The sequence below is a fragment of the Choristoneura fumiferana genome, chromosome 5 (assembly GCF_025370935.1).
Source record: "Choristoneura fumiferana chromosome 5, NRCan_CFum_1, whole genome shotgun sequence".
NCBI lineage: Eukaryota > Metazoa > Arthropoda > Insecta > Lepidoptera > Tortricidae > Choristoneura > Choristoneura fumiferana.
Window position 1 is genome coordinate 1,434,598 of NC_133476.1, and position 19,796 is coordinate 1,454,393.

General features: G+C 40.9%; 1 protein-coding gene across 1 annotated transcript; it reads right to left on the reverse strand.

The window, feature by feature from the left end:
• Nucleotides 1-760: 760 nt before the first annotated feature.
• On the reverse strand, nucleotides 761-10,876 carry LOC141427695 (uncharacterized). Its single transcript, XM_074087290.1, has 7 exons — nucleotides 10,811-10,876; nucleotides 7,720-7,874; nucleotides 6,739-6,952; nucleotides 5,602-5,719; nucleotides 4,148-4,215; nucleotides 3,057-3,254; nucleotides 761-2,430 (listed from the first exon to the last, which is right to left on the reverse strand). The coding sequence occupies exons 1-7, from the start codon at nucleotides 10,874-10,876 to the stop codon at nucleotides 1,891-1,893; spliced, it is 1,359 nt and encodes a 452-aa protein (XP_073943391.1). The 3' UTR covers nucleotides 761-1,890.
• Nucleotides 10,877-19,796: the final 8,920 nt, after the last annotated feature.

Genomic DNA, 19,796 nt, shown 5'->3' on the forward strand with positions numbered 1-19,796 from the left:
GGGACAATGCCATCTGTGAATGTGGTTTGGCTGATGGAACCCTAGAACATATGTTTTTGGAATGTAAAAAATATCTGTTCCTTTATATAGTACCTCCCTCGTGAATTCGTCCTATTAATATTAATTTTCTCCTAACTTTAGTGTTCTCTCCATTTTGTGTAATTTTAGACAAATTTTTGACTAAAAATAAAATAAAATTGTAAATGTAGTCTTTTTTTTTTTTTATGTTCATTCTTGTTTCAATGTTTTATTACCTGTAGTGAACTGTCATATCTTAGTTTACTGTATCTCATCATCTAATTATTCCATGTATTTATTGTTTAGTTTAACCTACTGTATCGTATCCTCATTTCAGATAGTAACTGGTAGTTATCCCACCGAAAACTGGCTGATTTTGAATCAAGTCCACCACCCACCGTGTCTCTGTCAACCTCGACACTGGCAGAATCATCAAAAATTGATGGAGCCACTTTTCCTAAATTTCAATTGAATTGAATTGATTGCGCGTGTTTTATTTGTAGTAAAGTCCCACCATGTTTAGCATACAAATCTTACACTGCATACTGGCAAAACGTCACGCGAATCCTTAACTGGTTATTTTTCAAGTTTTCAATATTTTCTGATATTAACTGACGGACTACCTAATTAGAATTTTTATGAACACAAGCTAAATAAGAGTGAGAATCACGAAATTTTAAAACTGTAACGGTAACTAACTTTTAAGAGAAAATAAAGATAAGGATTAAATGAAACAAAGTAGCCGCTTCTTAACGTTCTTATTCAGAAGGCATGTGAACAATGGTCCATCAAGCTCTTTTCCTTAAATTTAAATGCAATAATAATATCATAATTATTGAATAACATTTAAACTAACTACACAGTTTGCGTAAATCGCTCTACGGTAATAATGAGCATAAAATTGACATTCACAACATTGAGAATGTGGGACTTTGTCACACGGAGACCAATCCCATTCACCATCGTTTATCAACGACAGCATCTATCCCTATCCAACAGCAACTTGTGCGACAGGGATAGTTGCTTCGCGTTAATAAACGTTAGTATTAGGGGGCATTATAAATTTTAATGACAGTTGGCAACAGTCGGGTCCGTTAGGCCGCACTTTCATAAAACCTCAATAAAACATTAACCTATTTTAAAACGTATTTAAACACTCACTTTCTCCAACATTTCACTTTATGCACCGTTTGGCAGAAGTTACTCTCACATACCAACTAGTCAGGCTCCTATTTAATTTAAAGTAGGTAGAAATTAAACGAGGATACCACTTTACATACATAGAACATACGTTTACTTGTACCTACTATGTATGTTCATATTCACTTAACATGGCAACAATTTGTAGAGATTTAGGGGCTGTTTCACCACCCATTGATTAATTTTATTTGACGGGTAAATGTGATGCCGTCTCCGTCTATTTGAACAAAAGAAACAGAGACAGCATCATAATTTTATCCGTCAGATAAATTTAATCAATGGATGATCAAACAGGGGGTTACATAGAGTTCTTTTTTTATCCCCTTTTTTCAGAAAAGTCAGCCAAGTCTTACGCTCCGTTTCAACCAGAGATGTGCGAGGATGTGAGGCGAGGAATGTTTTTCATGAACCAATAGAAACCCTTCATTTGCCTCGCCTGGCTCCGCTCAGCTGTTTCCACCAGAGCGGTGCTGTGCGAGGATAGGTAGACGAAGTGTTTCTATTGGTTCATGGAAAACACATTCCGATTCGATTCCGATTTTTCCTTTTCATAATACGTAACCCTTAAAACCAGGTGGCTGCGAAATTAAACACTGCCAAACAGACCATTCAGCGAAACAGCGACGCGATCTCAGAGCCGGCACGGAATAAAAATTAAAAAGCGATGGCGAACTAAAACTTGTGGTCAGCGCGGGAGCTCTCAACGTCCAAAAGGGGGTCGTTTTCGTCGTCACACCGCGACGACCGCGACCCCTGCCTCGTGGCGGACCCCCGCGTGAAGTGGAGCAAGTTGGGCACCAGCGCCCCGCAGGGGGTCGCAGGCGCCGACCTAGAAGACCTCACGCCAGGCGAAACCCTCGTCCGCGAAGGGTAACTCGACAAAGGCATGTATAAGCTCGTTTTCCTCGCTTTTGTGGTCTTTTTGATGCTCTCTATCCTGCGATGCCGTCTTTCGTCGCTAGGTCTCCGTAGCGTTGAGTCTCTGGATTGTGTTGGGCTGGTGGGTTGTGGGGGGGATTCGCAGGTGGCTGGGGATTCGGTGGAGGGGCGGGTGAAGAGGTGGCGGAGGCCGTTGGCTTCTTGTTCGTAGTTTTCGTCGCGCGCGGGGGAGCGGTGCGCGGGCGGCGACGCGCCCAGACGCGGCTTGCACGCGCCGTCGCAGTACATCTCGCAGTCTATCAGCTCTAACTCGAGGTCGAAGGAGGGGTCTTGCTGTAAATCATCAATAACAACTTGATGAGTCATCAAGCTACATCAATACTGTGATTTCCCGCGACTTCACACGCGCAAATCAGTTAAATGGAAATATCGGGATTTAACTGATTTCTCGTGGGAATTTCCAAAAGTTACATCATGGTCTTTATTGACATTGCATTATGAACAGTCACTGAAAATCAGTGTGAACAGTGCAAATTTCGGCTCTACACAGCGGATGAGATTTTGAGGTTTTATCCGATCGCGTGGGAATATCGGGACAAAAAATTGCCTTATGTGTTTATTTCAGATACTTATCCCTATCTAGACACCTATATACCAAATTTTGTGCAAATCCGTTCAACCTTTGTGGCGTGAAGAAGTAATAAACATTCGCATGTAAGTTTAATTGTAGGATTTACAATGTGGGGGGAGACTCCTAATAGAGAGATGTCTCCAGGCAGATGTTAGACCTGGGGACCGAAGTCCGAAGGAGCGTCGGAAATTGTATATGCGTCAGAGTTGAGGAGAAACTTCGATAGCGAAATGTAGGATTGGGCTGGAGTTTCTATATTTGCTCATAGCGCAGAGTTGAGGAGCTACAACAGTATTGTAGGATTTAAGTTAAAAATAGTTATCCTCACCATCGGCTGGACGGGTGACGTGACGAGGTTCTCCCGGAAGGCGGCAGGGGGCTCGCGCGCGGGCTCGGGCGCCGTGCGGGACCGCGGCGGCGGCCGGGGCTCCCGCTCCGTCAGCGAGGACAGCGAGCGTAGCAGCCCGCAACCCGCGCCCCAGCTCTCGAAGTCCGTAGAATACGGGGGTGGGATGATTGAATTCGCCTGCGAAAGGTTTACGGGTACGAGGGTTTCAACCGGCTCATTTCCGTGGTGTCATTTTTCTACGAATTGGCTGTAGAATTCATTTGAATATTGATTATTTTATATACGTCCTGGCGGCCCTATACTGCGAAGTGCAAAATTCGAACGTATCTTGCCGTCCCGCTTACGCTAATAATGAGAGGGACGGTACGATAGGAACTACGATTTTCGAATTTCTTAGTAGCCCCTGTATGTACTTATAATAGATAATGTAGAAAACTGTAACCTAATCTTCTACAAGTAATGATGATGATTTTGCAGGTGGTAGGACCTTGTGCAAGGTCCGTCCGGATTGCTACCATCATCTTGCTCGCTAATCCTCCCGTGAAGCAGCAGTGCTTGCACCGTTGTGTTTCGGCGTGGAGAGTAAGACAGCTGGTGAAATTACTGGCACTTGAGGTATTCCATCTTAGGCCTCTAGGTTGGCAACGCATCTGCAGTACCCCTGGTGTTACAGATGTTTATGGGCGGTGGTGATCTCTTACCATCAGGAGACCCTCTTGCTCGTTTGCCATCCAGTCAAATAAAAAAAAAGGAGATACACGTTGATCACTCGCTGTTCACACTTTCAGCGAGAGCTCTCCACTAGTTTGTCGCAGAGACATAGAACTATAAAAGATAAAGCTCATTCAACTTTGCTCGCTTGGCAGTCAGAACTCATGCCGAGAGAAGAAACAGTGGTCATCTGTATTTTCAATCAACCCGCCATGCACTCCCTTACAGTCAAATCGACAGAAATATCGGAATCACACTCGCTTCTCGATGCTTTCTAACTTGTATCTGTTTCTAGCTCTATAAATGTCTAACGTATTAGTTACGATGTAAGTACGTGATTTTCTATGAACATGACTTACTTCATTTGCTGCGTTGCATATGAAACTGGAGTTGAGAGATTCTGCAGTACTCGTCGCTGATATAGAACCTGAAAGAGTAAGTAAGTTCATTTTATTATATGTAACCCATCAGCAAAAAGCCACATCAAAAACAGTGAAACCGTTCTAGTTGTAGAAATACATGAAAAAAATATATGTACTGTAACGCCCAGTGGCGGGTTAATATTTGTCATAAAAACTATTTAAAACCACCGCAGCATCAATTCGTCAAATAATAAATTGTAAACTTGCTACAGCTACTCTGTCAGAGCCATCTTCTTTGTCTACAGAACAGAGAGAACCATCATTTGTTCCCTTTAACCCGATTTAATCTCTGTCAATTAGCGTAGATCTTAACGAAATTATGTCTTAGTCTTAGCAGTGAGTCGCATAGCTATTTGATTGTTTTCCGATATCAAATAGGCAGAATAGATTCGACACACCAATTTTATAACATAATCAAATACAAAAATAATAGGGCACTGACACTGGTTACGTTCAATTTCGTTAAGTTTAGAGCTCCCTCGTGGCGCTTAAATGCGTGTTTAACGGGTGTCAGCATTTTTTAAGCTTCTACACGACCATAATACAACGGGGTTACTGAAAGACTAAGTAGGAGGTTCACGGTAATTTAATAGACTTAGTTCTAAGTCAATTTGTGCATAATTGTATTAATGAACTACAACCAAGCTTTACAACCTTTACCTTGACATTTTGCTATCACACCATGCAAGACAGCAGGGCTACTACAAAACTCGAAACTCGAAGTTCGTATAGTACCGTCCCTCTCGCTCACGTATTAAACAGTATAAGTGTCAGAGGGACCGCACGATGCGAACTTCGAGTTTCGAGTTTCGTAGTAGATAGCCCTGCAGCTTCGTCTGCACAACACATGCGTTGTGCATGCATATTGCGGTTTCATGCAGAAAATAAGTCCTCCTTCACTTTCACATAAATCTATACAATGTCACAAAGATCCAACTAGCACTTTGTTGTCCGTCTGTCCATATATCAAGACCTTTTTTCCTCAGTAACACGTTGGAGGTGGGCATTTCTACTTTATCTACCATAAATTGTACCCTGAGTTTATCTCTCCGGTTTCAACAAAATTTGGGAGGTAGACTTAGTCCATGATTCCGAGCTGTAAAAACAGGGTCTCCAGATGTGTCCCCACAGTCAAAAGATACAGTCATTAAGAAAGCTTAGGTGTTTTGCCATATAAATTGCCGTAACCGAAAAACTTATAGAATAGAATAGAAATGTTTAGTATAGGGAAATTTCGGTTGCCCTAAAAGCTTGAAATTGGGTATCATGTTAGCTCTTTGCTTAGAAAAGATTGAGGCTCTGCAACCCATGGATATTTATAGATACCTAAAAAAAATTGTACGCAATCAATCCGCCTCGCATATTGGTCGGTTTTTTGTTGTTGGACTTACCAGGAGCCCTGATAACATAGTTCCTGAAGTAGTGCACCATGAGATAGTTCCCGCCGGACTTGCCGTCTCCCTCTTCGCACGTGATGACCAGCGGGAACAAGTCCGGTTTGCTCGTCACCTGGCAACACAGGAAACTTTTTAACGCCGTATCAAAAGCTAGGGTGACACTATTTACCGGCCCGGATAATATACCCACATGGAAATACCGACCCGATTCCTGTTGTCAGTTGACATGAGTTTGTATGGGCGTGTATCCATACTTACATACCACCCGTTACAGTTGCAGTGGAGTGGGGTACCCTTTATCTGCAGCTGACTGTACACGAAAAATCGGGTCGGTATTTCCATTACAGTATTATCCGGGCCGGTAAAATAGTGTCACCCAAAAGCTATCATATTTATTGCTTACTAGCGACCCTTTTAGCGGCTTTGCACAACCCCCGACGCAAAAAGAGTAAGTTTGACGCCAATACTGTTTGTGGCATCGTGGCTCTCAAATGGATGGACCGATTTCGATGCAGTTTTAGGTGAAGCGAGTTTCCTTGTAGTGATTAAGCTATGTTTCATTAAAATAAGTCTCTCAATCAGGCGTTACTTTGCGGAGGTCCATATCAATGAACTGAAACAATTTCTTTGCTCACCCGCGATCTTAGATAGCTACGTTTATGCAACAAATGTGTGTTCATGTTGTTCCTCCACCTCCACACTGTAGAACACACACAAATCACAATGAGTCTAACATTTGGTAGCATGGTGAACACGGTTGTGTGACTCTGAAGATGCGCTCTTGTTGAGTTTGAAACGTGTCAGTGTAGAGTGGTGATGGTGATAGAATAGATGGGTTTGTGGGATTTGTGTGTTTTCTTTCAGTGTGGAGGTGGAGGAACTGCTTGAACACGCATTTCTTGCGTAAACATTGCTGTCATAAGGTCGCGGCGGTGAGTAAAGTAATTCCAACAACGGTGTCTGAGGTTTTCGGTTTAATAATTTACCATCTTTTTTATAACAAGTTGGTACAGTCTGGAACCATTTCTCAGTAAACGTCATTGTGACATCGCATTAATTAACAATGAAAATCGTAATGACTTTTCCTTTGAAAAGGTTCTATGGTGGCTAATGTAAAGTGCTTGACTCTACCTCCGAGTAGGGTGGTGGAGCCTGGTGGAACGAGCCGCAGCGGCTGTACCGCGGCGGCGGGTACACCGAGCCCGCGGAGTCCTGGTCGGAGGCCTGCCGCCGCACGCAGCACGCCAGCGAGCACGCGTACACGCGCCCCGACCGTCGGCACGCCAGGCACCACACGCAGCAGATCAGGATGCCACCCAGCGTGCCCAGGAGGAACAGGACTGGCCTGGAGCGGGAAACCAGATTAGTCATGATATTTTTGATTACAGATTAGCCAAGAAGACGGATTTTCTATTTAAAAATACTTACCTACTCGTACCTACCTGAGCGACCGAACAGGGGCATTTTTTTGTACGGACTTTTTTTTTGAGAAGATAATTTGGATGTGATTTAAAAATAAAACAAACTAGTTTTTATTTAGTCAATAAAACGTATAAATAAAAAACCTCCGTGAAGATATCGACACGGCCAAAGTTACAAAAATATGTATACACGACTTCATGCACCGTGTATACATATTTTTGCAACTATGGCCGTATCGATATTTTTGCCTTTGACTGTACAAGTCCAACGCAATACCACCAAGCCAACAGCCTGTTGTCAATGCTATCGGAATTACCGATCAAATTGCGTGTAAACAACTAGGTACTTCATGTACTTAATAAACAGACATGGAGGACATCATCATCACTTCATGTACTTTCAAACTAAGTACTTATATTACTTAAGTATAATTAAAAAACACGCGTTTTCCCAGCATTTTGTAAAGGGCCACAAGATCTCCTATTATCGTGGTACTTACTTCGTGTACCGGGCATCACAGCAGCTTTAGAAGTGGTGGATCTAGTCTAATCCTGATACTCCGATGATTTCTTCTTACCTCTTATTGTCCTCGCAATATGCGTACCACGGCTACCGCAGCTACTTTTACGGCGGACTCAGTGGCAGTCTATTCCCCGATCTCTTCATGTCCCCTGTCATCCTGGTACTCACCACTGCGCGTACCACGGGTACCGTAGCTCCTTCAGCACATTCTCGTGGTCGCGACGCGGCGGCGCAGTCGCGGGCGCGCAGCAGCCCTCCTCGCAGCACAGCCAGTGCGCTGGACAGAAGCGGCCGTCGGGGCAGGGCGTCTCTGAAGACACGCGCTGAAATTAGAAGAAGAATGTATAGTTGACTTGGAAGTACTGATGAGCCAAAGGAAACTTTCCAAAATTACGGAATTTCTCATATAGGAAAACGGAAACTTCTCACAATTTTGTATGAAGAATAAGAATAATAAGGATTGAAACTTTCCGTTTCTTAAATTTAAATTTTCTATAAATCTTGTGAAAATTTCCAGAAGTTTCCGAGATTTTTTTCAACTTTCTGGAAACTTTCCGCAACTTGCACATCTGTAATTGGAAGTGGAAGATATTGCTCCGCTTTGACTGTGGAAATGTGGAAAACTGTTTCCCGAAACATTGCACTAAGTAAGTTTTGCAAGTTTATAACAGAACAGAACCGCATATCACGATCGCGTCTCATCGTCCCTTCGTCAATATCCGAAGCATGCTTCTAAAATCCGAAGGTTTTTTAAGAGCTCACGGAGTGTACCTTGTCGTACCTTAGTACTATTACTTATTAGGTATTCGATAGATACGACGACGAGCCAGTGGTTAGGAAGAAGTGTGACCCTACCCGAGCGGCACGAGCTGCACTCCGAAGCGAGCGTGCCACAGCAGCGGCCAGCAAAGTGCCCGAAGAGAGTATTTTTCGTAAATTGTAACGAATCTTTTGGCCATTCTCCTTTTTGGGAATTTTGTGTTGTTGCATCCTGCTTTGTCGGCACCTCGTTATTAATAGCGCTATTCACCAAACTTATTTCTGTAGCTAGTCCAGTAATGTACCTATTTGGAAGACCTACAGTTAAAAAAAGCTGTTTCAGGAGTGTTCTCATCAAAGTGTCTGAATGCAGTCTCATTTCAATGTCGGCGTCAAATTCACCCCGTCTCGCTTTGACCGTATCCAACTGCAAACATGTTTGAATAGAAGCTATTTGGACGTAGACATATAGCTTCTGATGTAGCGAGTGAATACATTTTAGCGTTCCGTAGTCAGAGAGGCAAAAGGCGAACCCTTGTATTTCCGGTTTTAGAATAGGATGGACCGCTCTTCGCTACTACGAAATTTGAAAATCGAAGTTCGTATCGTACCGTCCCGCTGACGCTTATATTATTTCATACGAGAGTGAGAGGGACGGTACGATACGAACGGCGATTTTCGAATTTCGTAGTAGCCCTGCTGACGTCAGAGTATGCAGCGCTCGCTATTGCCAACTACGAACTTCTAACTCCACCACTGCGGTGTAGAAGGCAGGGGGATACCACCACACTGTTTTCCCAAGAAAGTTGTCATCAAGATTCACTATACTGGTGCTCAACCGACGACGCAGCGCTTTGATTAAGGTAGAGCGAGATTATGTAGACTTAGGTAAAAAACTTAAGTAAACGACCTGACAATGAGGGGCGTAAGGGGGACCCAAAATCTCAATCTCCAAATGTCAATCTCACCTGTCCAGTACATCCTGCTAGCAACTGACGAGGCTCTGGCGATCGACTGATGGCGGAATAACTATCCTAAAGCAACTAGGCAAAATTCAGCAGGCCAGCAACGGCCAGCAGCGTTGCTGGTGCAAGTGGCCTAGTTCTGCGATCACCAACACGCCTGTCCAGCGTGGTGATTATGGGCAAAACTTTTTATGGCAGGACAACCACTACAGTGTGGTAGCGCGCCATGGAAGAGGCCTATGTCCAGCAGTGGATTGCTGTAGGCTGATGATGATGAAATGACCTGTTAAATGTAGTAGTGCACAGAGTTTAATATGGAGCTTAAGTTATTTCTTCAATTTGGAACGTCAATTTGTTTAAACGGACACGTTACTACTTAGATACATCAGGTCGTTTTTCACCTAAATATATACACCGCTTTTGTGCCTCTCAAAACGCGCTAACAAAATTTTTGCTAATCTTGCTCACCTCAGGCACGGCGCTGACCACTTAACCCTGTCAATAGTGTAGAGATTTAGAAAATGTCCGCTTTGTTGGTGATATTGGGGATGGGATTCACCCCCATTCCAGCTAAATGGTTCTTCTGAGATATTTAAAAATGATTTACGGCAGTAGGTACTACGTAAATACTTATAATTAATTTAAAAATAAATTACAACAACTATGCGATTACAGTGAAGTTATGATATTCGATTATAATTTTAATATTTAATTTAAGTGGAGTAGACGCGTGACCAGAGAAGGCTATGGAACCTATCTGGCGCAGCGGATCAGCATTGCCATACAACGCGGCAATGCTCCCAGCCTACTGGGTCCGCTACCCACCGGCAGCGAGTTGGGGTAAATTTTTTACTTGTAAACGTATTTTTTTTTACTTAGTTATTTTTAGGATAGTTTTTATTTCAATTGTACATTCGCTAATTTGTTTTATGTGTGTTATTTAACAAAAATGAATATTGTATATTTTCCGCATTATTATTACAGAACACTGCGCATGCTCCGTCATGCACTTGGCCACTTTTTTAGCGAGGGTCGGCATCAAAGGTTTTTTGGGGACATGCGTGTTTACTCGTGTTTGAGCGCTTCATGAAATTCTTTTCTGCAAACAACCTTTGACGAGGCATGACAGGGAGCCACGGATTGGTCGAAACTTAATGAGTGATCCGCGTATTTTAATTGAATAATTATATCTGTGTCCCACGGTTGTTTTATTTCTGACTGTAAGTTTTGTTGACTGTAACTTTCGCTGTCATTCAAATTACATAACATTATCTTTACCATTTAAAATTAAAATGAGGATAACAAATAAGTATAGGAGTTAGTCCATATGCTACAAATGTGAAAGTTCCACTTTTTTTGAAATTAAATGTAATATTTATTTGCTGGAATACGTTTGCATAAGGTCTTACAAGTAGATATCGTCAGGTCGTTCAGTTGATGTACAAAATCAACATGCAAATTTAAAATTACAATGATTATGATTTAAAATTCAAAAAGTCGAAGCAGTGATCATGTAGCCATTCAGTCAGCCTTACTTTAAATAATCTACCACGCAACACCTTCAACTCGTCAGGAAGGTTACTACACAGCACGATACACATGTTCCAGGCATTCCTCTTATCAATTAGTTACTAACGGCAAAGCTAAAAGGAAGGATCATGTAAACAGAAAAAAAGCTTTTCTACAGCAAATTAAGTGAAGTCTCTCCTTCATGTATTGAATGACCAGGATGTTTGCCAGGGTAAACAAATAAAAAGTTATGTGCGCAGTTTCCGAGACGCAAAATATGCAAAACAAGTGTAAGAAGGAAAGAAGGGAAAACATTTATTCGTGATACTCAAGGTTTTTAAATAAAGCCTGTGGGCATGGTTAGACCTATGGCCTCTCCAGCAAAGGATCGTGGGTTCAAATCCCGGCTCGCACTTCTGAGTTACATTACTTTAAAGTAATTTTGCACATGAATTTCGAAAAGTAAACGCTAATCGCTTACCATCAGGCGATCCGTTTGCTCGTTTGCCCCCTATTCCATAAAAGAAGTACAGGTTTCCTCACGAACCACGTTTCGAAATTTGAAATTTACCACGAGCTTTACGGTGAAACAAAACATCGTGAGGAAACCTGTACAATTTTTTTTATGGAATATGAGGCAAACGAGCAAACGGATCGCGTGGTGGTAAAATTACCGTCGCCCATGGACACCTGTTAAACCAGAAGAGTCACAAGTGCGTTGCCAGCCTTTTAGGTATGAGTACTAACTTACGAACCAGTTGAACGGTCTGAAGTTCCCAATACGCAAAGAGCCCGCGTGAGAACTACGGCCGAAGCCCTCTCATTCTGAGAGAAAGCCTGTGTTCAGCGGTGAGACACGTATATAGGCTGAGATGATGATGATGATGATGAATACTTTTTGGTAGGTTCTTTCGAAAAAAAAATAAGAAACTTGCGCAGAAAATTTAAAAAATTTAAAAACTTAACGACTAATTATTATTATAAACTTTTGGAATGTATTAGAGACATACAATTTGGCGTGGCTTTTAATGCAACGCTAATAAAATTCAAGACGTTATAATTTTGGGATTTCCTGCAGGAATTTTTGCAACTCCTCAAATTTCAATTGAATGCTAGCCCTAATGGTTTCCGCTAGCGAAGACGCATGTTAAGGATAGTTAAAAATAAAAATTCAAGTTACAATTGTTTACAGACAACAATAATTGTTTAAATAACTTGAAGTGACAAGGAACTATATTCTGGATGCACTTGCAGGTATCGATTTTTCTATTTATAGCGAGTTCATCGGCCGCACCTAGGCAGTAAAGCTAAAACTGGGTTGATTTGAAAACGGAATGTTTTCTTTTTAATTTTTTTTTCAGCCAGGAACTTGAAACGTGCTATTATGACAATACGCCTTAGATAATTTAATAATACGCATCTGGCCAGTGATGATAACAATCCTATTACATAAAATATATCCTACCAATATTATAAACTCGAAACTTAGTGAGGATGCATTGATGTTAGAACTCCTTCACACAAAAATGTCGTAAAAAAATCTGAAAAACAACTATAAGTACCAACAGTTGTTGATTTGGGACCATTTCGTGATATGCATATTTTTTATTCTTATACATTCTTACCATGTTGTCACGAAAAAATGTATTCTTTCTTTGTTTCTTTCAGTCGAAGTCAAAATAGTAGATTGTACAACGAGAGCATAAAACGAGCCATTTTACCCGAGACGTTCATATAGCCATCCGAGTCAGGGTGGGTAGACACGTCGAGGGGAAAATGGGTTTAATGGTCGAGTTTTACACTCTGCTTTTCACTTAGGTAGATTGCGAGGAAATGAAATAGCAACAGTGGAAACAATTTTTCACTTTCTAAGTACCTTTTATTTTTTATACATTATTATATCCTTTTTTTTAGCTTTATTGGTTTATTTTGATTGATTTTTAGGTTTACATAAATTAAAAAAATATTAAAATAAATATGTAGAAACCTTTTTGTTTGTGGCTGTTGACACCCGATTACGTTGGTCTTAGACGAAGATTTTACTTTAAGCACTAGAGCATAAAAAGTCATTTTTTGTCGCCTAGATCCAGCATAAAAACGAACTTCACGAGCATGAGAAGTAAATAAGTACATCTTTACACTTAGTACCTTGCCTCCTGACAATTTTATACAAAAATTCAAACACGAAGTGACAGCGAAAGGTGGTAAAGTGTAAAGATTTATATTTGCCTTCGACTGTACTTCAGGTTTTCAGTCAGATTAACACAATTTGCTGAAATATTAAGAATCAATTTTAAAACAATTTGCACAGACAGAATTACCTACAGATGATTCTAAGCATAAATACAGCGTGATGTCACCTGGATGTCCTAGGATTTGCAATGTGTACCAGACAGAGCTTAGCCCAGACTTACTAATAGGTTTAGGTTAGGTCACCGCGTTAACCTGGCGACAGCTTAATCGATAAGCCTTTATCGATAGAGATTATGTTTGATTTCATATCATCACGCCACATGTACTTCTTCAGTAAAATTAAAATAAGTTTGATAAAAACATTAAGCTTTAAAGTGCTGATTTTATTACAGTGTCCCCCTTTTGAAAGCCCGCGTTTGAAATAAGTACTAACTCGTAACCCTAATGATCCCATGCCACTAATTTATAATGCGAAAGTTTGTAAGTCTGTTTGTTTGTATTTAGATAAAACGGATCGGTATACAGATAGTTTGAGTCCCGGAGAAGGACATAAGATAGTTTTTATCCCGGAAAATTGCATACTCGTAGTTCCTGCGGGATAGCGATAAATGAATTCTGCGCGGGATGAAGCCAAAGGTGTGTTCTAGCCAGCCAATTTCAATATGCGTTTTAATAGTTTTAACAGCATTTTTCTCAAGTATGTCATGAAATATTGACGTTGTGTTACAAATAATAGGCCGGGAAGTATCGCGCTGCAGGCGCTGCGGCTCGCCTGCCTGCGCGCGGTCACTCTAGCGGCCTGCAAATAGATTTCATACAACTTTGCAGGCCGCTGGCCGGTAATGCGACCGTCTTTTGTTTCAACGCGCGCTCTGCGACACGGCCTACGCCAACAGCACCCGCCCCGCAGCCGCCGCGCCAGCAGCCAGCGCGACACGCGCACGCAACAGGGCGACCAGACTAGCATCCCGCCAGCTTGATTTCTCGTATTTTTTATTTTATTTCATGTCATTTTTGAGAAAAGCACTATACAAGCGTCGGCCGGAACGTGGGGTTGCCGGCCTCTACAGTAATGTACTATTATGGTTGTGCTAAACGTTTATTATGTATGATCTACGTTATTAGCCGAAACGTTGTTCTACAAAAAGTGTTTATACTGGTTGAACGGCACCCAAATACTTCATTACGGATCCCCTGGGTGCAAAAACCCGACTCCCACTTGGCAGGTGTGAAACATTATGTTTTTGACGCCAATCGTCTGTCAAACAGTTTGGGCGGGAAAGTTGTGAATTCCCGCGCCGCGCATGCGTAGCGTCCGATCGATACAACTGTCAAACCTGCACGCTTTACAGCTTCTAGTCAGAAACATTCTTTTTATGGCATTTTCGATATAAAAAAAAATTTCATAGCTGAGGTTACAAACATAGAGTAAAAATTATGTGTTTTTTTTAATGTTGCGAAGTATTTTACAATGACACCTTTTATTTTCTGATTTTTCAATACATCTTTGTTTACTTATTGGCGTTTATAATGTAAATTTATATAATAGCACCTTTGAGTCCTTTTTTGTTTTTGCTTAAATTATCTTTCAATTCGATTTCAAGTTAGCATTCGAATTTAAATCTTACATTTTGTCCTGTACGTACAAACCAGTATTTTATTACACAAACACTTAGATTTTAGACACTTGACACTAGAAAAATAGTCACTAAAGTCCTCATTACACTTAGCACTAAAGCTATATTATTCTAAAAATAGCTCCAAAACACAAAACACTCACATGTATGGGGCTGAAAATGAAAAATCCTAGTATTGTGAAGGCAGTGGCGGTGATTATCATGGCTAATATCAAAAGAGTGGTGCAGGGGAACATGGGGCCCGCAATGAGTACTCCACCATACCACGAGTCACGGGAGCATTCCCGCCCACCTTCCCCTTAAGCAGCGCGGGACGCACTGAGCGGTGATGCCAGATGTGTGTCTGAAAAGCCCATGTTTTTGATGAAATTAAAAGAGGGAGGTTTCAAAGAGTCTTTAAAATTGGGTTAAAGTGAAATAGTTATTTATGCAACTGTATCGTAATAGGAGTCCTTAAAACGCGAGTGTGGTTTTATGAAACGAGGCGTTGCCGAGAGAGTTTAAGGCCTAATTACGTACAGTTGCATACAATATTTTATCTACATCAATATATTAAATCCTCTATCACCTGCATTAACTCTAACTAGGTGTAGGTATGTCTGCCCCACGAGCTGCACCCGCGACGACCAGAAAACCAGCAGGGCTACTTACTTCGAATTTCGAGTTTCGTAGTAGCCCTGCTGCTGTTTTGCTCGTGCGCGTGCCCCCCCCCCCCCGGTGCTGTAATAATGTATGAAATCTCATTACGATACAGCCATGTTCATAATAGAATCCAATGTCGTAATGCTGGTCATTATCTATGATTTATGAACGCATAATGGAGGATTTACTATATGTATGGGTGTAGAAAAATATATTTTCCGTACAGACCAAATGAAAGAAATTTAATTACTGCCGAGAATGAAGGTGAAAAATCACTACACTGTGTCCTAAGGCGTAAATTTTTTCACAGTATTTTTCATACAACATAAGTACCTAAATAATAAACAAGACACTATTTCTGAGAATTCCTAGAAGATTTTAGTAAGCCCCCTTCAATAAGACTGCCAGACCTGGTGATTCACACGAGCAAAGCCGGGGGTAAAGGCTTATATTAGACAAAGTTAACATATTATTATTTATGCAGATTTCCTCACGATGTTTTCCCTCATGGTAATGTTCCTGCATTTTTTTTATATAAGAGGTTTTCCACCTCTTATATACTTAAACGAAACGAGCATGCGCGTCACTTCATGGGAAGCAATCACCGTCGCCCATGGACACCTGTCCAACACGAGGGGCTCATGCTAAATTTCGTATATCACAAAAATACACATACATTTCAAAATCTTTGGAGGCGCGAGCCCGGCTCAAACCCACGGCTCTCTGTTTGAGAGGCCATAGGTCAAACCATTAGGGTAACACCACCTCTTTCTATCACATATCTATAAAATAACCCTTAAATTTCGGGTAAAATATCTCAGTCGGTAACCCCGTCACGGAAACGGTCAGACAGCGGCCAGTCAAGAAGATCTTTCCTTTACCCTTCCCTCATACTCGGACTCGCGAAAACGACAGACCTCCGCAAATAGCGACAGGTCTTCTTAAACTGGACAACCAGTCTGCGCTTTCGCCAACTTAACTTCGCTGTTATTTTCAACTTGTATGCATCGTAATTCCAAGCGATAGAGTTGAGTTTCGTTTGTTGTAAATTTATGGAGGTGTAAATGTATAGTTGTGTACAAGTATATAATATAGGTTATGGGGTGATATCAAATGTTGTTTTTATATTGTGCGTGTGCAATAATTCACGTGGTTTATATGGAGTACGAATGCGGTTTCGATGTAAGGAAACGAAATACGTAAAATAGATGAATACAGGAAACTAAACTGGGTACTGGGGTGGAATCTTTTCACAATAAATTTCACTATGATTTCTTTCGTAAACGTATGGAATATTAACATGAAATTTGCAGCGAAAAGGTTCTACCCTGGTACACGATTTGTTTTTTTTTACGTCTGTAACTATTCTCCATGTACCTCTATTTCAAGAATTATAGGTATCAGGTGGTTTCGAAGCTTTTTTGGTATTCTTTTTCAATAGGACTACCTATTGCCGTAATAATTTTAGTCAGTTATTTTTGTACGTGCTAGTGAAGTAAAGTACCTATGGAGTGAAATGAAGCTTATTGTTTGGATTGTTTATGGTCTAATCTACATATTTGGATATATATATTTGAAAAAAAAAACCGGCCAAGAGCGTGTCGTATAGGGTTCATATAATAAGGTTCCGTAGCCATTACGAAAAAATAAGTAATATTTTTCTAAGAATTTCGTTTTTTATACGGAATCTTCCATAGTTTAGGTATGTTTTATACCCTAGGCTGCTATTTACTCTTAAACTACTAATAATTCTCAAGCAAACTTCAACTTTTTCAAATTTTTCCAACGACGTGACGTTAATTAATGTTTATTCATTCAAGTAATATATATAATAATACCTAGCTTATAATATAAGATCTGTGCACAAAATCAAGGTTAAACTTTAGGACACTAGAGTATCCACGGGCGGGTTGAACCATTTTGGTTTTGGATACCATGATATCGTCGGACTGTCAATTGGATAGGCCGATGATGATGATATGTGGGTCAGTACGCAAAGAAGTGTCTAGCTCGCTTTAATTCAGCCTTGGCCCAGCCTAGATTAAATTTGGCGACAGCAAGCCAGAATGCCAGCGCACTATTATTTATTAAAGCCAGTCGCGGCGAAACTCTGAAATTAGACTGTTACGAAAGTTTGACGAGCTACTATGTTAGGAAAATTGCACGTTCATTTAAACTATATACTATAATGCTTCGCACGCGTTCCCTAGGTCTGATAAAGTTGTATAGAAATCCCGAGGTTTTACTAAAATCTCATGAGAATTACCATAAATAACATCGTGGTTCTAGCAGTGCAAAATTTTATGACTAGTCCAGGATTGATTATGATTATTATGCCAAAATTGCAAATGTTATTGTTCAAGCGAGTGAGATGTGATTTCGTTGCAGCTTAGGCGCAAAATGCTTTCGTATTTCCAACTATTCATTCTCTTTTATAAGTTGCATTGTTTACATATCTCGGGAAATAATGTAAGCGGGTTTGATAATTATATGGATTGAATTTTAGGTTAGGTTTAGGTTAAAAATGTACATAGAAAGGAGATTCTCTAGTTTGAGAACCACTATAATAATAAGATCATCCCAGCCTATATAAGTCTCACAGCTGGGCACATTCCTCCTCTCAGAATGAGAGGGCTTGGGCCGTAGTTCCCTCGCGGGCCCGGTGCGGAACTTCACACACACCATTGAATTGCTTCGCAGGTTTGTGCGGGTTTCCTCGCGATGTTTTCCTTCACCGTAAAGCTTGTGGTAAATTTCAAATGTAGTTTCGCACATGAATTTCGAAAAACTCAGAGGTGCGAGCCGGGGTTTGAACCCACGATCCTCTGCTTGACACGAGAATTTATTACTATTGAATTGACTCAGTAACTTTGCCATAAACCTAATTCAAACATACTAACGTCAAAAAGAGCATAAACAAAGCGGCGCGACTCGGCGCCAAACCGTCTACGGCGTAGGCCGTAGCTCGTAGACGCACTACGCCGTAGCATTGCTACGCGCCAGAAGTTACGCACAGGGAACATGCAAAGACTGATTAGGGTAAATGTGCCATTGCGAGTTAGGGGTAAGGTAAATGACTCAAAAGGTCAGGTTACGTGATCAGGCTAATAAGGCTACCTATATCATGACGACCAGATGGCCTAGTGGTTAGAGAACCTGACTACGAAGCTTGAGGTCCCGGATTCGATTCCCGTGTCGGGGCAGATATTTGTATGAAAAATACGAATGTTTGTTCTCGGGTCTTGGGTGTTTACTATGTATTTAAGTATGTATCTATCTATATAATTATATTTATCCGTTGCTTAGTACCCATAACACAAGCTTTGTTAAGCTTACTTTGGGACTAGGTCAATTGGTGTGAATTGTCCCGTGATATTTATTTATTTTATTTATCATACCAGCCGCGGCCGTGGCCGCGGGTTCACGGTGGATGCAGGCCGCTGCCAACCGAAGCAACTGGAGGTCTGTGAGGGAGGCCTATGTCCAACAGTGGACGTCCTACGATGATGATGATGATGATGATATCATACCAGTATGAGTGGGATTAACCTTTTTTAAATGTTGCAAACATAAAGTTATTAAGTAAGCGCGTGGTCACTCTGCAATTTAAGATGTGGGGGTTTTACTTAAATATAATTGTCAACTATCCATTATCTGGAATCATCCTGCAGATGTTTGGAGTATTGCAATAGATAATATACCTACATGTATTATCTATTGTATATCGACTAAGTGATATGTTTGCGAAATATTCAACATTAAAGTGTAAATTTTCATTAAAATCGAGCGTCCCCCCCCCTCTAAAATCTAAACCGGTGGGTGGAAAAATTCGAAAAAAATCAGGATGGTAGTAGGTAAGTATATCAAACTTTTAAGGAAAACTATAGCGGCTAAGTTTGTTTGAAAATTATTAGTAGTTTAAGAGTAAATAGCAGCCTAAGGTATAAAATATACCTAAACTTGGAAGATTCCGTATAAAATACGAAATCCTTAGAAAAATATTACTTAATTTTTTCGAAATGGCTGCGGAACCCTATTTCGGGCGTGTCCAACATGCTTTTGGCCGGTTTTTTTGTTCGAATAGACGGAGACGGCATCACATTTATCCGTCAAATAAAATTACCTAATCAATGGGTGGTGAAACAGCCCTTTAATGTCAGTTAACTTACACGTGTTTTGGACGGAGGAAAGCCAGGGGAAACGCTAGTAAAGTATAGATCAGCAGGCATACATGAAGTATTTACATTACCTAAATAAATAAACTTCGTTACTCGTTACGAAGACCTGGGCATAACGATTCGATTTCGAACTTCGTATCCTGCCGTCCTACTTACACTATAGCATTTAATAGGCGTGTGAGAGGGACGATACGCGAACTTCGAATTCCGGAATAGCCCCCTGGCTGTTTACGAGGGCGAGTTACGGCGCCGTAAATAAGAGTAATGTGAAAACATATTCTCGTAGGTAGTATTTTGGTAGAGATACGAGACAAAGGTGGCTACTTATTTTTTGTGTAGGTTTGTACCTACATAATATCTAC